The sequence below is a fragment of the Danio rerio genome, chromosome 5, assembly GCF_049306965.1.
Source record: "Danio rerio strain Tuebingen ecotype United States chromosome 5, GRCz12tu, whole genome shotgun sequence".
NCBI classification, from domain to species: Eukaryota; Metazoa; Chordata; class Actinopteri; order Cypriniformes; family Danionidae; genus Danio; species Danio rerio.
Window position 1 is genome coordinate 69,624,426 of NC_133180.1, and position 20,532 is coordinate 69,644,957.

General features: G+C 37.8%; 1 protein-coding gene across 12 annotated transcripts in view; it reads left to right on the forward strand.

Annotated features, from left to right (window-relative positions):
• Positions 1-20,532, forward strand: part of dnm1b (dynamin 1b) — a 70,582-nt gene that overhangs the window by 12,271 nt on the left and 37,779 nt on the right. For all 12 annotated transcript variants that reach the window (XR_002458734.3, XR_012405693.1, XR_012405694.1 and 9 more), the window contains 10 exon segments: positions 94-297; positions 4,347-4,445; positions 8,163-8,323; positions 8,446-8,588; positions 14,030-14,165; positions 14,309-14,376; positions 14,945-15,083; positions 17,711-17,797; positions 18,689-18,759; positions 20,473-20,524. Coding sequence is in view for 7 of the 12 variants with exons in the window: in XM_005165584.6 (XP_005165641.1) it covers positions 94-297; positions 4,347-4,445; positions 8,163-8,323; positions 8,446-8,588; positions 14,030-14,165; positions 14,309-14,376; positions 14,945-15,083; positions 17,711-17,797; positions 18,689-18,759; positions 20,473-20,524 (1,160 nt within the window). In the remaining 5 variants the exon portion in view is untranslated.

The following is a 20,532-nucleotide window of genomic DNA, read 5'->3' on the forward strand; positions in this document are numbered from 1 at the left end:
ATTTTTATGTGAACTATCTCTTTAAATGTGGTTAGATATACATAAGCATGCATCATGAAATGTCACATATAATGTGTCGCTCTATGTCATCAGTCCTGAACCTCACCCTCGTGGATTTGCCTGGTATGACCAAAGTGCCCGTCGGGGACCAGCCGGCTGACATTGAGGCCCAGATCAGGGATATGCTAATGCAGTTTGTGACTAAGGAGAACTGCTTGTTGCTGGCCGTGTCTCCTGCCAACTCTGATCTGGCCAACTCAGATGCCCTCAAGATTGCCAAGGAGGTGGATCCTCAGGGTGAGTTAACGTATAGCTGTGACAAAAAAAGCATGTTTTTAAAATTATGCTATTAATAAACTAGTGATGGTCAGCAGTGGTGTAAAGTAACAAATTACAAAAACTCATATTTCTGTAATTGAGTAAATTTTTTTTAGGAATTTTAATTTACTTAGTAGTTTTAATAATGTGTGCTTTTAAATGTTCCTTAAATACATATTTAGGTCTGTATGGGAACTTTTACTCCACTACTTTCCTTCAACCTGCATTCACTACTTTATTTTTCTTGTGTTACAAACCCCTGATGTTAGTCTAGGGCTGTGGTGTCCTAACCTGGTCCTGGAGGGCCGGTGTCCTGCAGATTTTAGCTTCAACTTGTTTCAACACACCTGCAAGTATGTGTCTAGAATGCCTAGTAAGAGCTTGATTAGCTTGCCCAGGTGTGTTTGATTGGGGTTGGAAGTAAATTTGGCAGGACACCGGCCCTCCAGGACCGAGTCTGGACATCCCTGGTCTAGGGAAGGGTGGGGTTTGACATTTATGTAATTAAAATATATTTATATAAACAGTAAATAAGTGCAAAAGACAACCAAAGTAATACCAAAAAAAATGTGCTTTTATTTACAATTCCCAAAAGTAAACAAAAACAACGACTTAATAAAAAATAAAGAAAAAGTAAGTAAGGCAAAAATATACTATTTACAATAAATACAACACTAAGACAAATAAAGACGGGGAAAAAACAAGAGAGCTGGCAGAAGGGACGCGGGCAGCGCTAAAGAAACTAAACGAACAAAACCCAAACTAAATCGAACTCTCCAGAAGCATCTAACTAACTAACTATGGGAAAACAAAAATAATTAACTCACGAAGAGTCTTCCGAGTCCTGACTGTCTACTCTATCTATCTGTCCAAAAAGCACAAGGGTTGGCGCTTGCCACTAACCTAATGTACTATACAGAAGAGTAGTCCTAAGTGTATGTCACGTGACCTTCTTACCTGTGCGCTTCATCCAAGCCTCGTAAACAACGTAAACTGAGAAGGATATACGAATAACGGACAGATAACATGCACACAGAAACAAGCACCAACAAAATACACAGTTAGACGGGGCTATGTCTAAACGCAACGCAATAACACAAACAAGCGGAAAAAAAGCAGAGAAACATAAGTTAAGGGAGAGGCTAGTGAGTGGTCTGGCGCGCGCTTTTATGACGGGTGGTCTTTGCTTATTGGATGTGACTTATTGATTATTGGGAGTCACGTAACCGGGGAGGAAATGATTGACAGCTGAATAGACCAATGAACAGAACCTGTGAATAATGAAAGCAGATATGGGAGAACAGTGCAAGAGAGAGAGAAAAAAAAAACAGAGCAACAGAGCACAAATAACACAAATACATAACACTTGTCTATGTGGATTGACTGAGTGAAAAATCAGTTCTGTGATTCCTGTCCAATCAAATCACACATTGAAGGTAAATCGCATCATAATCTCAAGACAAGCGCGATTTATAATTGCAGCAAACTAGAAGCATTAAAAGTGTCCGAGAAGATGTCTAAATTCTTTACAAGCACTGACCCAGAGACTGTTTAGATACATGTCACTGATGAGAAGATGAAGGACGTTTACTGTATGATGATCAAAATGACCTTAAACACCCAGCAGGTATTAGATGCCAACATGACGTTGAATTGATGTTGTACCTCAACATTGTGGGGTCGTTGCGTTTTGTTTGGAAATTAAAATCACTTTGATGTTTGAAGTCAATGTCCAACATCCAACTTAAAATCAACTAAATATCAACGTCTAATGATGCCACGCTTCACTGCAAAAAATGCTTTTTTTTACTTAGATTTTTTGTCTAGTTTTGAGTCCAAATATCTCACAATTCTTAAATCAAGAAGAATTTTCAAAATAATCTTGTTTTTCCTTTAGACATAGGATTATTTTGCTTACCCCATTGGCAGATTATTTAGCTTGTTTTAAGTTAAAACTTACTTCATTTTGGCATATTATTGCTGAAAACAAGACAATATGTTTTGCTTCTCTAGAAAATTCTTCTTGATTTAAGAATTGTGAGATATTTGGACTTGAAACAAGGCAAAAAATCTAAGTAAGAAAAGCATTTTTTGCAGTGTTGATGTTGGACGTTTCCACTATGATGTCTATCAGACGTGGGATTTTGGTGGCCATACCTGACGGATAAATGTCAGCATTTGATGTCAATATGATTTACGATGTCATTTCGGCATTAGATTTTGGTCACTTTCCAACACAACCTAAAATCAACCAAATATCAACATGATTTGAAGTCGTTATTGATGATCAAAATGAAGTTGTCCATAGACACTGGCTAGACATTGCATTTTGTTCACCTGACATCACAACCTAAATCTAACCTAGTATTAACATCATATGACGTTGTGTCCCTGCTGGGCAATAACTAAATGTTCTACAGATTGTTACGTTTACACACACATCCACAAATAACATGTAAATGCATCAGCTTTTTATAGCATAATACTCACCACTCACTACTCCTGAGTACTTTTGAAAGGTCTACCCTTTACTCATACTTTGAGTAACATTAACAACAGATACTTTTACTCTACTTGCACTACATTTTTATGCAATTAATGGTACTTTTATTTAGGTATGATTTTTCAGTACTCTTTCCAACTATTTTCAGTCTGTAACTGTAAGTGTTTTTTACTTCACTACTGTATTTAAAGTAATAGGTCACCCCAAAAATAAAAATTGACTCCCCATTTTTTCTTCCTCAAGTGGTTCCAAACCTGTATGACCTTCTTTATTCTGTTAAAAACCTAAAGAAGATGTTTTAAAGAAAGTTTAAACCTGTAACCATTGACTTTCATAGGAAAAACAAACACTATGAACGTCAACGGTTACAGGTTTCTTCAAAATATATTTTTTTGTGTTCAGCAAAAAAAGAAGGTCAAACAGGTTTAAAACAAGTGAAGGAAGAGAAAATGAAGACAGAATTAGAATTTTTGGATGAACTATCTATTTAAATCTGATTAATAAAATATGCATATAAATATTCCTAAAAATAACCGTACACTGGAATAAATGACAATTTATTTATTAACAATTATGGCTCATATGATGATTTAAAGTGGTTCAGTTAAGCTTTTTGTTAAAGCAGCGCACATTCTCCATCAACTTAGTCTTTTATAGATCATAATTGATCTATACAACTGTTTAACATCTGATTAGTTTCTTATCTTGCCATTATTTTACAGATAAACGTTAATGCTGCTGAGTACGTTTTTAGGATGTGTTTACACTTGTTGTGTTTAATACCAATTAAGCAAATTCTTTATAATTCTTGTAGAAAGGCCTTAGTTGATTTTTTTTCTTTTGATACTGATCCAAATGGGAACACAAAAGTAATATTTATTGTATTACATATAGAAGATTGTAATTTCTGCTTTGGAATCTCGGAAATGTGTAAAGGACTCAGAATAGGGTATATGTCGAGCTAGTGTTTTTCCCATACTGATAAACTTCCGGTGACCTGTTATTGTGAACTTTTTTCCATTTTATATGGTTCCTTTTACAGCATCGATGTTGTAATGTCATTAAAATACATTCAGTTAAATAGACTTTGGCATTAATTTAGTTGCTCAAGCGTAAAACGAGACAAAAAGCCGTTTACTTGCACGCGCCTGTCAGAATCGGCAGGCTAGTGCAGAAGCTCCATTGAATATACTGGAGTAAAATAAATGCTCATATTATAAAGACATGGCGGGGAAAATGTAATTTAATGCAGTGCTTCTTGTACAATCTGAGACCCACTTTATATCGGATATCACTCAGCCAGTGGAGATTGTTGATTTTTAAAGAAAACAGACCTTAAACGCGCTGACTTTTGCATTGGCATACAGTTCACCGGAAGCGCTTAACCCAGGTTACTGGCAAATTAAAAGTCCCATTAGCATGCTTTGGCATATACCCTATTGCAAATATAGCTATCCTGATGTTTGATTATTTTTCTCTAGTTATCTCTAATTATGCATCAATGTGTGTTTTTATTTCTGAACAGGTATGAGAACTATAGGTGTGATCACTAAATTGGATCTAATGGACGAAGGAACCGATGCACGTGAAATCCTTGAGAACAAGCTTCTTCCCTTACGCAGAGGTAAAGTCAACACACAAAGAATTAGTGATCATGGATTTTTCACACCTAAACGAAGGGAGATTGTGAAAACGTGCATTTATTCATTTTCCTTCGGCTTAACCTCTGATTTATCAGGAGTCGCCATTGCAGAATGAACCACCAACTATTGCGGCATATGTTTTATGCAGCGGATGCCTTTCCAGCTGCAACCCAGTACTGGGAAACACCCATACATTTTCATTCACACATGCACTCATACACTATGTATGTACACCAATTTAGTATATTTAATTCACCTAAAGCGCATGAAACTGGAGCACCTGAAGGAAACCTACGTTAACATGGAGAGAACATGCAAACTCCACACAGAAATGCCAACCAGCCCAGCTGGGAAATGAACCAGCGAGCTTCTTGCTGTGAGGTGACAGTGATAACCACTGAGCCACCATGCCACCCATGAAAAACTGGTACTATTATTATTAGCATTATATATGTTGTTGTTTGTATTATTACTTATAGGCATTATTTATCTCACTGAAGAGATGTGAATCATTTGTTCTTGTCACTCAAGTTGAACCTTAAATTATGTGTCTGGTCTCTTAAAAACAGGTCTATGTGTCTGGTCTCTTAAAAACAAGATGCAGGTCAGGGGCTAAAAAATAATAGAAGGAAGGGAAAATAAAGGCACTCAACGTGCTTCAGAAAGAATATTTCTGTAGAGAGCATTTGTACTTTCGAAGCCTTTGATGCACTAGAAGGTCTAAGTGTACCCGTGCACTTTAGCTACTTCTATTCCTTCTGTGCCTGTAGATGACCTTTGTTCTCTCTGATATTCAGTATACTCATCACATACAGGTTTTCATAACAACACTGTAAAAAATGGTTCATTGGATTTATCATTTTTTAAATCAAGTGGTTGCAATTTAAACAAATTAAGTTGAACATTACTAAATTGAATTGTTTGTTTAAATTCAGCCCATATAAATTGCGATTTTAGTGAATCACCTATTTAATTAATACAATTCCTTTGTCATCTCCTAATAACATTTTTTAATTCTCTATTTTGTTTTCTTTAGGCGAGGCAGTGGCGCAGTAGGTAGTGCTGTCGCCTCACAGCAAGAAGGTCGCTGGGTCATTGGATAAGTTGGCGGTTCATTCCGCTGTGGTGACCCTGGATTAATAAAGGGACTAAGCCGACAGGAAAATGAATGAATGAATGAATGTTTTCTTTATATATTTATTTTGAGAATCTTCATTTATTTCATTCATTTTTCTTTGGCTTAGTCGCTAATTCAGGTTTTTCCACAGCAGAATGAACCATCAATAATTCCAGCATATTTTACACAGCGGACGCCTTTCCAGCTGCAATTCAGTACTGGGAAACACACATACACTCTTACATTCACACTAGTTCAGTGGTCACCAAACTTGTTCCTGGAGGGCCGGTGTCCAGCAGACTTTAGCTCCAACCCTAATCAAACACACCTGAACAGGCTAATCAAGGTCTTACTAGGTATACTTGAAACATTCAGGCAGGTGTGTTGAGGCAAGGGGGAGCTAAACCCTGCAGGGACACCGGCCCTCCAGGACCAGGATTGGTGACCCCTGCACTAGTTCATCCAATTCACCTATACCACATGTCTTTGGACTGTGGGAAAACTAAAGCACCCAGAGGAAACCCACACCAACACGGGAAGAACATGCAAACCCCACACATAAATGCCAACTAGCTCACCTGGGAATCGAACCAGTGACTTTCTTGCTGTGAGGCGACAGTACTAACCACTGAGCCACCGTGCTGCCCTATTTTAGAATCTTTTAACTCTTTTTTTTTCCGTTTCTGTTTCTAAGTTCAAGTTGCTTTATTGGTGTGACATTTTGCACAGTATTGCTAACGCATTTTAAATATGTATAAGATATGTAATATGTTAACATCTTCAAATTAATAAAATATACAGTAAATAAAAAATCTATGACAAAGAGAAAAAGGAATAAAAGCAAATAACATTTCTGATCATTACAACAATTAAAATAATAAACTTTTTTTTTTTTATTATTGAAATAGGACATTTGGATTTAAATGAACCATTTCTTATGGTGTGGATGGTGAATGTATATATCGCAGCCAGTATACGTAGCTGTCACTTCATCCATCCGAGTACATGATATCTCTCTCTCTCTAAATTATACTAATTATAATTGATGACTGGCTGTTGTATTAATAAACAATAATGCACACCCAAGGTTGTAATGAGGTCATGATGCGAAGCAGGTGTGGATCATTTTCTAATCATTCAATGGAAAGTTATTTTACTTGTTGGGCCTTTTCCGCATATGGTTGCTTCATATGTTTTTTTCTGATCTGATATCTGAAAACAGCAGCACGGTGGCTCAGTGGTTAGCACTGTCAACTCAGAGCAAGAAGGTCGCTGGTTCGAGTTCTGGCTGGGCCAGTTGGCATTTCTATGTGGAGTCTGCATTTCTCCCAGTGTTGGCATAGGTTTTTTCTGGGTGCCCGGTTTCCCCCACAGTCCAAAGACATGCGCTATAGGTGAATTGGATAAACTAAATTGGCCGTAGTGTATGGGTTTTTGTGAATGAGAGTGTATGGGTGTTTCCCAGTATGAGTTGCGGCTGGAAGGGCATCAGCTGCATAAAACATGCTGGAATAGTTGGTGGTTCATTCCAAAGTGGCGACCTCTGAATTAGAGATTAAGCTTAAGGAAAATTAATGTATGAATGATTTCTAAAGATAGTTGCATTTACTCTTGTACACATGTACGCGTTTTTGTTGAACAGATACAATTCCGACTTTTAAATCATGCGCTATATGCAAATTTAAGTAGGCTACATCGACTAAAGCAGCTTATATGCTCGCCCCTTTTATATACACTGTAAAAATATGTTAATTATCAGTTTCCGTATTTTGTGATTCACAAGTGTTTTCCATTTATTTACGATTGTGAATAGCATTATGGGACCATGATCTCTGCTCTGTGGACTTTTGATGTTGAAAATTCAACTCTAGAGTTTAACAAAGTAGCCTTTATTGACATTTTAGTAGTTGGAAATAATATAACGTATGAGAATATAGAGAAATAAGTCTTTAAAATAACAAAAATTATAGAGGCAGTTCATTACTAAGGGAATTGTACTGTGATCTACAAAACCAACTCATAGAATATATCACTTTAAACTATTAAAAATGATATTAAATCCCCCTTTTGCAACTTTTCAATGTTAAAATTATTTTGGAAGTAATATCAAGGACCCATAATGCAATTCAAAAGCATAAATTAATGATTAAAAAATAAAACATAAATCACAAAATACAGAAAACTGCTAATTTAAGCATGTTTTTACATTCATTCATTCATTCTCTTTTCGACTTAGTCCCTTTATTAATCTGGGGTTGCCACAGCGGAATGAACCGCCAACTTATCCAGCCCATGTTTTACGCAGCGGATACCCTTCCAGCTGCAACCTATCTCAGGGAAACCCATCCATACACACTCATTCACACTCATAGACTATGGACAATTTAGCCTACCCAATTCACCTACCCACGCAGGGAGAACATGCAAACTCCACACAGAAACGCCAACTGATCCAGCTGAGGCTTGAACCAGCAACCTTCTTCGGAACCTCACACTTCTTGCTACAGCACTACCTACTGCACCACTGCATCGCCCATGTTTTTACAGTGTTGTCTAAAACTACTTTGCATGTACTCTGTAGGCTACATTGGGGTTGTGAACCGCAGTCAGAAGGACATTGATGGCAAGAAGGACATCACTGCGGCCATGAGTGCTGAAAGGAAGTTTTTCCTCACCCATCCGTCCTACCGACACCTGGCCGATCGCATGGGGACTCCATACCTGCAAAAAGCGCTTAATCAGGTACTCAATTAGGTTTTGTACACCTTTAATAGTCGTTTTGATATAGCCTTGATAATAATGTTTAAATTAATGGAGCTTTGGTAAATGTTGACCTGTAACCAGGGATTTTGTTTCCCATCTAGCAATTGACTAATCACATCCGAGACACCCTGCCGGGACTGAGGAATAAACTTCAGAGCCAGTTACTGTCCATTGAGAAGGAGGTGGAGGAGTACAAGCACTTCCGCCCTGATGATCCTTCCCGCAAAACCAAAGCTCTGCTACAGTGAGTTTAACGCACACTCCAAAAATTATTCAGCAGTTTGTTTAATCTACTTTGTTTAATCTACTTAATAAAATGGGCTAAAATAATACCATTTTTGAGATTTTATTGGGTAAACCTTATTGTTTAACCCAGGTTCATTCTGATTACACACCCCTGTATACATTTCTGGAGAGAGCAAAATACATCCTAGGTGGTATGTTTTTTGTTGCAGTTTTTGCAAATCCACCAGAGGTCGCTGTATATGCTTTTTCAGATCTCGAAATTTCTCTCGCAAGTGCCATTTGCACCTGCTGTTCTTGCGGAAATCCACAAGAGGCCGCTGTTGACTAACTCACTGACTGACTCGCCAACTGACCGATCCCCTCAACCCCCCCTTTCCTAAATCCAACCAATAGTATTTTGAAAAGCACCTATTGACCTGCCCACCCACTTCCCTAAACCCAACCAAAAAAAAGCAATCCAGTTTTAAAAAGCAATACAAAAAAGAAAAGCTGCTTTCTGATTAATACCACATTTTCAGATTTTACCACGTTCTCACCATGTTATTTACTTGTTTATTTAATTTTTTGGTTGCTTTTGTCTTGCGTGCTTTCTGGAAACGTTCTACACCAGACTCAAACTTTGTTGCCGTGGTCAACTCTGCTCTGCATCTCAAGTCCGCCAAACTGGTAACAGTGGGAAAGCCGTCCATATTAAGGTCATCAGTCAGCTGGTCAGCGAGAAAAGGAACATCGTCATACCGCCCCCTAGCGTTTGTTTGAAAGATGAAAAGCGGCCATAAGTACCTAATGGCTACCTAATTTGAGATCTCCAAAAATTTATATAGGGGTAGATTTTCAGAATGAGCCTATTTTGCAATTGTTTCATGTTCAATCCAGTTAAGTTAACTGACTTGAATAACATAAACACATGAATGAGTTGTGTGGATCCTTTTTTTTAGTGTGCAGTATATTCACACTTTGCCATTTACAATCCATGTACACATACCGCACTGTTTGGCTAATGTTCAGAGTCAGAAAGATGTTTTTAACTCTTGAGTGGTCTTAGCATTCTGTGGACTTAGAATTCGCTTGTCCTACGGAGTCAAAAACCTCTGAAGTTAAGCAGCTAAATTTAATTTCAATTCTCTTTTTTGAAAAACCTCATCATTCATTACACGTTCTGTGCATGTCTACATTTGCACTAGTCAGTATGCAGTATTTCACCAATGTTTGTTGCAACACAGGCTCATTCTGAAAATGTAGTTCTATATAAATTTCTGGAGATTGCGAATTATGTAGCCAGAAGTATGTATGGCTGCATTTCATCTTTAAAACGAACGCTACGGGGCGATATGTCACCACTCCTTTTCAAGGTTACCCGCTTACCTCCATATGGACAGCTTTTCTGCTGTTACCAGTTTGTCCAGTGGCTTACTGTGTACATCAGTTTGTGGACTGGAGTTGACCTGGACGACTGGGTTTGAGTCAGGTAAAACAAAAACAAAGCCAAAAATAATTGCGGGTCAATCGCTGATTTTGAAAACACTGTCAGTTGGTTTTAGGGAAGGAAGAGGGTGGGTCTGTTGATCAGTCAGTCAGTCAACAGCGGCCTCTGGTGGATTTAAGCAAAAAGAGCTGTCGCGAATGGCACTCACAAGAGAAATTTGAGATCTCAAAAAGAGAACACAGCGACCTCCGGTGGATTCGCGAAAACAAAAACTGCAATATACGTATTTGGCACTCTCCAGAAATGTATATAGGGGTACGTTTTCAGAATGAGCCTGGGTTGGTTTAATCAGTTGGCAACAGTCAGTTTTGACTCAAGTAAAGATTTATATTTGCTAATGCTAAAGGTACCTGCATAAGTCTAAAATGTTTTTAGCGAGACAGTATTCATGAAAGTTAAAGCAGCGTATTTCTATTGTGTGTGTGTGTGGTTGGGTGTGTTGAAGTGTTCATGTCTGTTATTTTTTAAGGTGTCAAAATTGACTCCTAGGATAACTATTGTACCCGAAATGTGAACAGCATTCATGAAAAGAAATAGAAAATGTTTCATTGTTAGAAAAAGTAATCAAACTTTAAGATAAAAAAACATAATGTAGTTATTTTGGCGACACAGTGGCTCAGTGATTAGCACTGTCACCTAACAGTAAGAAGGTCGCTGATTCGAGTCCCATCTGGGACGGTTGAAGTTTCTGTGTGGAGTTTGCATGTTCTCCCCATGTTGGCTCTGGTTTTCCCCACAATCCAAAGACATGCACTATAAGTGAACTGGACTAACTAAATTTGCCGTAGTGTATGAGTGCGTGTGTGAATGAGTGTGTATTGGTGTTTACCAGTACTGGTTTGCGGCTGGAAGACCATCCGCTGCATAAAATATATGCCGGAATAGTTGGTGGTACGTTCCGCGGTGGTGAGCCCTGATTAATCAGAAACTAAGCTAAAGGAAAATATATGAATGTTTGTTTTGTTTTTTTTGCTTTAAAATTTTTCATGGGTTATTTTTGTCCTATAAGTCAACAGAAGGGTTAAATAATTGAATATTTTATATTCAGTATGAATGCATTAAATTAATCAAAATGCATTAAATTGATCTTATATTTAGAATACAAAGATACAAGTAAATATGAGCTATTTTAAAAAAAAATTATTTCAGTTTTCACTCTCTTCATTCTCTTCAAATCCAACGTTATCTCGCACCAATTCAAAACTTTTTGATTCAGTGGCTAACTTGTATGAATTTGTACGATCTCATCGTGCATTTTAGCCGGATTTGCTCATCCCCCAATGATGGTTGGGTTTAGGGATGGGGTTTGGTGCCACACCTCCTTTTAATAGTCCTACATTTCCGTCGGCAGGTTTAGTCACTAAGCCATTAAACTGACAAAACTTAAAATAGTTACATTGCAGATCAGGTCAGGCTGCCAAATCTGACTTCTTGTGGTGCTGTACTAAATTTCTGAATAAAAGTCAGTAGGTGTTGTAAGTGGGGTGTACTTTGAGAGGAAGGGGTCTGGCAAAAACCTTCTCTCACTATGTTCATACTGCATTATATTTCCCATCACCCGTGCAGACTGGTCTGAGGACTGTACTAAACGTGTGTTAAAAAAACACGCAAAAATGCTTTCAAGTGAGCAAATAATTCTCCAATGTGAAAAACATTCCCTTCTCTCAGTGACCTGACACAGTATGTCCTTGTGCAAATGCAGTTGAGAGCATTCAGCTTTTGTGCTCAGATTTTAGGGGAGAGACATTTGGTCCTGATTCTGACATCAGTGAACGTCATTCTTTTAAATGGTTCTTTATAAAAGTCTTTTTTTTTAAATTGCTTTTCATTCAGTGTGTAACAACTCTAAGTAGACGAAAACATTAAGATCCTTTTTTGTAGACCGACAGGTATGATATTAAAAACAAAGATCAATACAAAGAGGGTAATTGTCCTGAGAGCCATGAGCTCGATGGAGCGAGTGTTTACTAGTGTGAAGTCTTGTAAAAGAGCTCCAGATGGAATAATTTGTTTTGTGTCCACCTTATGATTAAAGGTGTTGCACGTCCGCCGGTTATTGCCTCTGAATGAGTGACTTTTAGCTACTTGTACATTAAAGGTGCAGTAGATGATCTGCCAAAATGCTAACCGCTTAGCATATTATCTTTGGACAAAGGGAGGGACTGTGATTTGAAGCCACGCCTCCTGAAATTGCGAACGCGCGCACCGCGACACAACAGCAGACAACCCACTAGTTCATGTCATTCGCCAGTTAGAAATGTAACAGTTAGTTAGTGTTTGGTGGGCGGCTTGCAAGAATTACATTTATTACTTACTCACACTTACATGCTATTTCAGAGCGAATATTCAGAGTAGCATGGTAAACAGTATAGGGAGGCTACCATTGTTCAAAAATAAACCAATGTGAATATAAAAGCAACTTCAGCTCAATAAAGCAGGTTAGGCAGAATAACGCTATTTACTGATGTTTTGTTGTTAAACTAAATATAAATCTACATTATCGAAGACCTTATGAAACTGAAAATAGTCACATCAATCTTTCACCAGGAGATTTCAGTGGCTGAACAACACTTCTGTGCATATAAGCCATTCATAACAGAACACAATCTAACATAAGCTTAGCATGACTAAAATAGTTCAAAAACAGAACATTACCTGTCTAACAGTAATACTTCAGCTTTGATGTCCAATCAAATCTGCATTTGTTGACAGACAGTTTAAGCTACTTATCGGAATTATGGGAAATGTCGGCCTGACAATATTTAATTTGATCAACATTTTTTAGTTTTATGCCTTTTCCAGAATATAAAAATACATATAAGCACATTTAGATCATTTACTTTAATCATTATCATTGTACTGTAAAGAGACTCTTAACCAGCACAACAAAACATGTTTATAAAACATGTTTATACTGCACCTTTAAGGTAGCATTCAGAAAAAACAAAAACCCGAGAAGAAACTTAACACAGAGGAACATAAACAACTTACTGCCAGCTAGCGTTTCAGAAGTGTTATTGCAGAGCAACACAAACACTGCGCAGATGTACAAATACACAACAACGCTCAAGGTAGGTGGCGTGGGTCAACGCAGAAGTATAAATCAGCCTTAACAGTAAAATAAACATGTTACAATTAGATTTTTATGAATTCAAAAAAGATTTTACGGAAGTTTTGATGTTTATATGCATGTGTTTTTTTCTGTGTGAGATTATAAAGTTATGGAAAACATTAAATTTCCACTTATTTATTTACACATGATTTATAGTTAAAATAGTATAGTTAGAATAGCATATTAGTATGAACCTATTATAGTATTTTATTTTCTCGCTGTAAACTATTAATCTCTTTCCTGTTGAAAACAAATAGCCTTTTAGAACAGTTTTCAGGTTTCAATTTCATTTCATCACGTTTTCCTTCGGCTTAGTATCTTTATTCATCAGGGATCGCCACAGCGGAATGAACCGCCAACTTATCCAGCATATGTTTTACACAGCTGATGACCTTCCATCCGCAACTCAGTTTAGTTTATTCTATTCATCTATAGCGCATGTCTTCGGACTGTGGGAGAAACCGGAGCACCCGAAGGAAACCCACACCAACAATGGGAGAACATGCAAACTCCTCACCCAAACTAACCCAGCCGGGGCTCGATCCAGTGACCTTCTTGCTGTGCAGTGCAAACCACTGAGCCACCATGTTGCCCAGATTTCAATTTTACATCGACAATGCCATAACAATATATTGCTTTTGTTATTTTGAAATTAATTTGTTGAAAATATGAAGGAAATGTTATCAAACAATTTTAGAATATAACAAATGTTATCTTTTAACTCAATCTCAAACCTAGTAAGCCCAGTAAATGCAAAGAAGCAGAATTTTCTTTATTTTTCCCATAGCTTTGTATAATTGCTATGACTTGCGTGTGAATCTCACTGCTCTTTGCTTTAAAGGATGGTGCAGCAGTTTGCGGTGGATTTCGAGAAGTGCATCGAGGGTTCAGGAGATCAGGTGGACACGGTGGAGCTTTCCGGAGGTGCGAGGATCAATCGCATCTTCCACGAGCGCTTCCCCTTTGAACTGGTTAAGGTAAATTGATCATAACCACAGCATACTGATGTTCTCTGAGAGCAGTGGCCATACTTTCCGAGTATATCTCACATGCCTGATAAACCATACGCTCTACGATTGAAGATAAACGATGTGTTTTTCTGTTTGCTGATGATGACTAGATGGAGTTTGATGAAAAAGAGCTGCGGAAGGAGATCAGTTACGCCATCAAGAACATTCACGGTATCAGGTATGAAGCCTCTACATCAAACACACACACACACACACACACACACACACACACACACACACACACACACACATACACACACGTTTCTATATCCCAGTGGGGACTCTCATAGACGTAATGACGGTTCTATTATGTAAATTGTATATTCTATCCTCTCACCCCAACCTTACCCCTAAACCCAACCCTCACAGGAAACCTGTGGCAAATGTTGATTTTCAGAAGACCTTGTTAATTACGATATGTTAATTATGATTAACCGTCATTTTGAATTTGAATAAACCAGCTTAATAGAAGTCCTAAGTCCTACCTATGTCATTGTTCAACTAAGTGTTCCTATAAACCACATATACCTGTACACATACACACACATTAAGCAACTCTCCTGCTCTGAGATCAAACTGTCTTTGATGGCGCTGTGACATTCAGAGCACATGCATGCTAGAAATGAAGTACGGCACTGCGAGAACTGTGCCCTGAAACATGAAGTGCAATGACAAATTGATCTGCATCTATAAAGCACATCATTTAAATCTATGACTGTGTCTGTTCATCTCTTTTACTTTTTCAGGACCGGTCTGTTTACTCCAGACATGGCTTTTGAGACTATTGTTAAACGGCAGATCGCCAAGATCAAAGAGCCATGCCAGAAATGTGTAGACCTGGTCATCACCGAGCTGGTCAATACAGTCAGGCAGTGCACAAAGAAGGTAAACATTACTGGAGGTTTTTTAACATTAATTCCTTTATTCTGCAAGGCATGCACTAACTTAATTAAAAGGGCTAATCCAAAATCTTTAGAAATGTCAACACTAGAACTTAATGTCCCAGATGAGCCCCCTCAAAAGTAATATTGTTTGTAATAATACAATTTTGCACTAACTTGATCAAAATGGACACATTTATAATGCTTATCGAGGAGAGTTGGAGCAAGGGGATTGGCTGAAACCAGAAAAAAGTTGCAGAGCATGAACCAATGCTATCTCTGAAGTATAACACACTAATTTACATAATTATACTTATAATATTATAATAACTATAGCCAAACAAAAATACTCAGAAATATCAAACACTGGGAATGTTAATGTCCCGGACGAGCCCCCGATTCCCCCCCTCCGAAAATAATATTGTTCGTAATCAGGGCTTTACATTAACACCCGCCAACCCGCCAAAGTTGGGTAGATTTGAGCTGTGGCGGGTTAGACAGATACCTCCACTAGCCACTTTGGCTGGTTGAAGTTTATTTTAAATAATAGTTTTCTTAAAAGCAGGGTTCAGCAATAAAGATGGCTCAATATTTGTGGAAATGTCATCTTAGCAGAAGCAGCACGACAGACAAAAGTAACGTTCGCACAAGCAAAAGAAAGCAGGGGAGTACTAAATGAGAGGATGATCACTCGCGCGCACAGGTAATTTGATGCGCGACTGTTTAACAAGCATGCGCGCTCACGTTTCCTGGCACGAAGAAACCGTGCCTGGAAACACAACTGCTGCGATCGATTCTCTTTAAAATAGACTGGACAAAAGGTGATAATCGTGCACCCACAATCTTGCTGCTTCCAAAAGCTCTGGATGTTTTTAAAATAAGTCTTTGAAAGCAGCAGCAATTGCCGGTTTTGTTTGAACTTTTTTGAACGGAACAGATTATGGGCCCAAGGTTACCAGTGTGCACTTGATCATCCTTCCATTATTACACATGGTATGTTTATCACCTGCTTTTTTTTTTTTTTTTTTTGCTTAAGGTTATTTTTGTAAATATGGTTTAATTATCATTGTTACAACAACATTGCTTTAATAGGAGATTAACTCCCCATGTATGTGTAATGTGTAGTTAACTGGTGATCTGAGAGACCTTTAGCCTGGACAGAGGCTATTGTGCATAGTTTTAGGTACATGGCAATAATTATTTTTTTAAATGTAATAAAAGTATAATAAGAGCATATACAGCTATGTTTCGTATGTTTTGACATATTATTTAACATAAATAATATGACATATTATTTAACAGAAATAATATATATATATATTTTTTTTTGGTGTGGTCAGAGATAAATTTGGTAAATCCTTCATTCTGAGCCCTGAAAAGTCCTGTGAAATAAAAATTAATTGCAATGCGACACCATGAAACCACAACCCATATGCTCATGCACATTAAGCAAGTTCATACACACAAAAAAGTTAAATTATTGAGGCATGTGGATATAACACAATGTCTAAATCAAGTCATTTTAGCATGTCAAAGTCATATTAATGTGTATAAAATATATTTTCCCAACAACAAAAGTGTGGCTATTGAAAATGGTTAGTGGCTAGTAAAGTTGGAAATATAATAGCCATAGTGGCTGGTGATCAAAAAGTTAATGTCAAGCCCTGTTCGTAATAATAACATTTTGCACTGACTTGATCAAAATGGACACATTTATAAAGCTCTTACGAATACATATATTATCTAGAAGTATTGATAGCAGAGATATAAGTATCCAGAGTGAGTCTGGCAAAATGCTGGCTGGCAAAGCTTTTAGAGGAGAGCTGGATTTCTGAAGGATGTCATTTTAGCTGTCATTTTGTCCCTTTATATATAGAGTTGAAGTCAAAATTGTATTATTTTGTAGTTTTTGCCATGATAACAGTACATGGTATTTTATAAAATATTTAGCAAGATACTAGTACACAGCTTTAAGTGCCATTTAAAGGCTTAATTGGGTTATTAGGTTAAATACAGTAGGCAAGTTATGTTAATTAGACAAGTCACTGAAAAAAAATCTTAAAGGGGCTAATAATATTGACCTAAAAAAAGATAAAAGTTAAATGATTAGATTAGTTAAAAGTTAGATTATGATCAGCCAAAATCAAAGCATGTTAGCCAAATTCTGCCTGTTTAAATTTGTGCCTTTGCTTTGATGACATGCAAGTAAAATTCATAAAGAAAAACACACAGGTCAACATACATTATTTAAATATGCTAATTTATTTGTTAATTTGATGTTGATTTACGGATGAAAAAATTGCATTTCTCTCAAAAACAAAACACCCAAACACGTGTTTTAATTAGTATTGTATTGTCATGTAAATAATGCAGAATCATTATGCACAATGAAATGCTTCTTCTAAATGATTATGATTGGCTTCATTGTTTATATGTGTAGTGTAATTACTTGCTTCAATTGTCTATTATTATATATTTTTAGTGTACATACTACCCAGAAAAATTCATCATGATTCATCTCTGAAATCTCTTGTTCATTTGTCTGTGGAAATACATTTTGCTTAAACAATAAGTCCTGCTTCTTGTCTGAGAGCTAGTAGGTAATCCAGTATTGTGTGTTTTGTTTGACAGCTGGCCCAATACCCCATGCTTAGAGAGGAAATGGAGAGGATTGTCACCCAGCACATCCGCGATCGAGAGAGTCGCACTAAGAATCAGGTACAACCCATAGAGCACGCACAAGCCAACCCTTTACATATACAAACACAAGTGGCTAAACCCAAGCTCTCCACCTTTTTTCTACACATCATGATGGTTTACTTAATTGATGGGAGTAAAGATGTTTTTTAACACTTTTCGCCTCATAGACTTTCATTGGGGACAATGAGGTGCCGTTATCATCCTCACATTTAAGATTAAAAGGCAACTGTTAACACTTTAGTTTAGGCCACAATTCACAATATTAACAAACCATTAACTAACACTACTAGCTTAAAAAAACTACCAATTAGCTGGTATAATAGTATCATAATAGTTAGTATGGTAGAAGTTGGGTTTAAGTTTTGGTTAGGATTAAGATCATACTTTAGAACTACTAATGAGCAGTTAATATCAAAATAAAAAATTAATACCATGTATTATGACCTAAACTAAAGTCTTACCAAGCTACTTTTTAGAATCAATTACTTATTTTCAGCAGACCATGGATAACTCTCAAGACGAGTCTTTCCATAGCAACATTACAGACTGTTTTGTATTGAATATTACTGTACTGTTGGGAATACAAAAGGGAAAAAATCTGAAACTCAAACAAGCTTTGTCCACAGATATGCTTGTGATACCAAAGTTACATAACACTGAGCATAATGTTATTTTCATTACTGATAAAAATAAAGCACAAAGCCAAATGTCCTTCTCACTCAGGTTTCATTATGTATATGTTTTATTGCTAGCACATCTTTATTATTTTAACAGATTTGTTCCAGTTCTTTTGAATGGATGTTTCCCAAACTTTATTTATTACTATTGTCATGTGCAGAAAAAAGGTGGATAGCTTCAGCTGACAAACTAAGCAGTCAAATGTGTTTTGTGTTTCTTTTTCTGCCTCAGGTCATGCTGCTAATAGACATTGAGTTAGCCTACATGAACACCAATCATGAGGATTTCATCGGCTTTGCAAAGTAAGCACCATTACTGCAGGTATTATCCATTTATCAACATGATTATTATTCGCCACCAAAAAAACACAAACATCTAGATTAGAACGCTCTAGCTTAATCATCTGGTTTGTAGAATCCACCATTGAAATTTGATTGCCAGGCTCACTCATTTCCGCTATGGCGCTACGCCACTGCCTGTATCGCTGCCCCTGTCTTTTTCTTTCAAACTTCAAACAAACGTTACTACACTGGTGCCGAAACCCAAAAAGAAGGGAAGACATAGCTGCCAGCATGACAACTCTTTCTCCTACGCCATTTGCGGAAGTGATCCAGGTGCTCGAGGGCCTCCTCCAAGAACAACATCAGGCTCTTATGGACATGCGAGTGGAATAGGAACAGCGGTTCCGGGTCCTGTTGAAGCCCAGCAGGATGACCAATGAATAAGAGTGGCCGATTCTTTGTGTACACTCAGCAGCTCTGTGATGCCTGCCGCAGATGGCTGATGCAGGGTGGCCGGACCGTCGACCACCATGGACCCTGTGGTTCTGGGTCAGTTCATCGCCCTCCTCCCTCCCCTGACATCGGAATGGGTCCAGTGCCACCAGCCTGAGAAGCTTGACATCACCATCCAGCTGGTGGATGACCATTTGGTGGTGAGGTCCAGGATTGGCGAATTAAGATCCCTGCTGTTCTTCCCTCTCTCTCTTCTCCACCCATTGTCTCTCTTTTGAAGCGACTCTCTGGATCAATCACTGAGAGAATACAGGTGTTAATGCAACCCAGGCTCATTTTGAAAACGTAGTCCTGTGGACGTTTATGGAGACCGTGAAATACGTCCAACCAATTTTACTGATTGATCCGCCCTCCCACTTACTTCTCTAAACCCAATCGACAATTTACATAAGCCGTCCTGATAAAAGAAAAGCCCCTGTCTGATTTTTACCACGTTTTTTGGATTTTACCACATTCTCACCCTGTTATTCACTCGTTCATTTTATTTTTTGGATTCTGTTTTTGTCTTACCTGATTTCTGGAAGCGCTCTTCCATAGACTCAAACCCGGTCGTTGTCGTCGTCAACTCCTCTCTGCGTCTCAAGTCTGCTGACGTACACGACTTGCTAACTGGACAAACTTGTTGTGGCGGGAAAGGCCTCTACACAGAGGTAAACGGTCAGCCGGTAAGTGCCAAAAGGAACGGCGTCATACCGACCCGCAGCGTTCGCTTAAAAAAAATGAAATGCAGCCATTTGTACATCCGGCTACATAATTTGTGGTCTCCAGAAATGTCAGAGGGACTACGTTTTCAGAATGAGCCTGGGTTGCATTAATCATGACACTAATTGACCTACTTTTTTTAGCCACCAGTCTCCCAATCTGCTCTCCAATGTTGTGGGCAGTTTGTCCCCGTCCTCCCCGTCACACAGACTTTGTGTAATGGTACAAGACAGTGAAGTTTGAACACTTATTTTAGTGCGCTTTCTCAAACATGTCCCACAATTATCACACGTTTGATCATTGACTGTAAGTTTTAGTTTCTTTTTTTTATCATTCAGAACATCACAGGAGATGTATTACAACGAAATTACATTGCATTGACAAATGTAGCACTCAGCAAGAAAAAAATCTATCTATTATTCATGAAAAAGACCTTAGCAGCAGAAAAACACTATAAAATTCATTAATTAATTTATACTATTTTGATTCATCTGGAATTGTGTCTTTTTCTCCCTTCAGCGCCCAACAGAGAAGCAGTCAGATGAATAAGAAGAAAGCTGCTGGCAATCAGGTAAGAAC